This window comes from Pteropus vampyrus, unplaced genomic scaffold (genome assembly GCF_000151845.1).
Source record: "Pteropus vampyrus isolate Shadow unplaced genomic scaffold, Pvam_2.0 Scaffold538, whole genome shotgun sequence".
Taxonomy (NCBI): Eukaryota; Metazoa; Chordata; class Mammalia; order Chiroptera; family Pteropodidae; genus Pteropus; species Pteropus vampyrus.
Window position 1 is genome coordinate 50599 of NW_011889319.1, and position 1469 is coordinate 52067.

At 67.0% G+C, this 1469-nt stretch overlaps 1 protein-coding gene across 1 annotated transcript in view; it reads left to right on the forward strand.

Annotated features, from left to right (window-relative positions):
* The first annotated feature begins 6 nt into the window (after positions 1-6).
* Positions 7-1469, forward strand: part of LOC105308002 (ADP/ATP translocase 3) — a 3794-nt gene continuing 2331 nt past the window's right edge. Inside the window, exons 1-2 of the mRNA XM_011383700.2 lie at positions 7-226; positions 796-1282. Of these exons, the coding sequence (XP_011382002.1) occupies positions 116-226; positions 796-1282 (598 nt within the window). The 5' untranslated portion in view covers positions 7-115. The remainder of the gene's footprint in view (positions 227-795; positions 1283-1469) is intronic.

Sequence of the window (1469 nt, forward strand, 5' to 3'; positions counted from 1 at the left end):
CTTAGTGGCTGCACGCTGGCCGCCCTGTCCTTTCGGTCCCGGCGGCGGCAGCGCTGAGCCCGCGGCGCCCACCCTCCAGCTCCTCGCGCCTCCCCTCCGCGTCCGCTGCGCCACCATGACGGAACAGGCCGTCTCCTTCGCCAAGGATTTCCTGGCCGGGGGCATCGCCGCCGCCATCTCCAAGACGGCAGTGGCCCCGATCGAGCGGGTCAAGCTGCTGCTGCAGGTGGGGGCGGTCTGCGCACGCGCGGACTCAAGGAGCAAGGGGTTGGGGCGCGGGGAAGTGGACCGAGCCGGCCGCGGGCACCGGGCCCTGTGGATGAGCGGGCGCCGGAAGTGCGATGCAGCTCCGCTTTGTCCCCGCAGCAGACTTCCGGGGGCGGCCGGGGGCGTGTCACGTGAACGGTACGCACGCGCAGAGGGGCTTTGGCCGCACACGCGTTTTCTGGGTCCCGGTGACGTGCGCGCGGGGTGGCTGCGTGGACGGGCCCCGCGGCGGGCGGGCGGGGTCCTGCTAATGCCCTTCGTTGGGCTTAGGTTCTTTCCCCACTTTCATAGTCGTCCGGGATTCCGAACGGGAGTATGTTGCGCTCGCGGGGCGTGAAACTGGCAGATGTAGCGCGCCAGTTGCAGCGTCGTTGCGGCGGCAGCTGTGGCCTCGAAGAACGCGCTTTTCCTATTTGAGCTGTTAGGGCAGCTCCGCGGCTTCGTGCGCGGGCTCCTTTTCTACGGGCACTTAGTACGGATGTGCTGGACGTTGGGCCAAGGCCCGCGTGTGGTGCCCCTTGCTTGCAGGTGCAGCATGCCAGTAAGCAGATCGCCGCCGACAAGCAGTACAAGGGCATCGTGGACTGCATCGTGCGCATCCCCAAGGAGCAGGGCGTGCTGTCCTTCTGGAGGGGCAACCTGGCCAACGTCATCCGCTACTTCCCCACGCAAGCCCTCAACTTCGCCTTCAAGGACAAGTACAAGCAGGTCTTCCTGGGGGGCGTGGACAAGCACACGCAGTTCTGGAGGTACTTTGCCGGCAACCTGGCCTCCGGCGGCGCTGCGGGAGCCACCTCGCTCTGCTTCGTGTACCCCTTGGATTTCGCCAGAACCCGTCTGGCGGCCGATGTGGGCAAGTCGGGCACTGAGCGCGAGTTCAAAGGCCTGGGTGACTGTCTGGTGAAGATCACCAAGTCCGACGGCATCCGGGGCCTGTACCAGGGCTTCAGCGTGTCCGTGCAAGGCATCATCATCTACCGGGCGGCCTACTTCGGCGTCTACGACACGGCCAAAGGCAAGTGTCCCCCTGCCCACCCTCCACCCCACCCCCCCCCCCCCCCCGCCCCGGGCTGCAGCGGGGCTTAGCAACCCACGTTTATGTCCCCTGCCTTGGAGGCTGGGTGTCAGATTCAGGTGTGGGCGGGGCCGGTCCCTCCGGAGGCCTGTCTGTGGAATGTGGGTGCGGTCTTCTCCCTTTCACG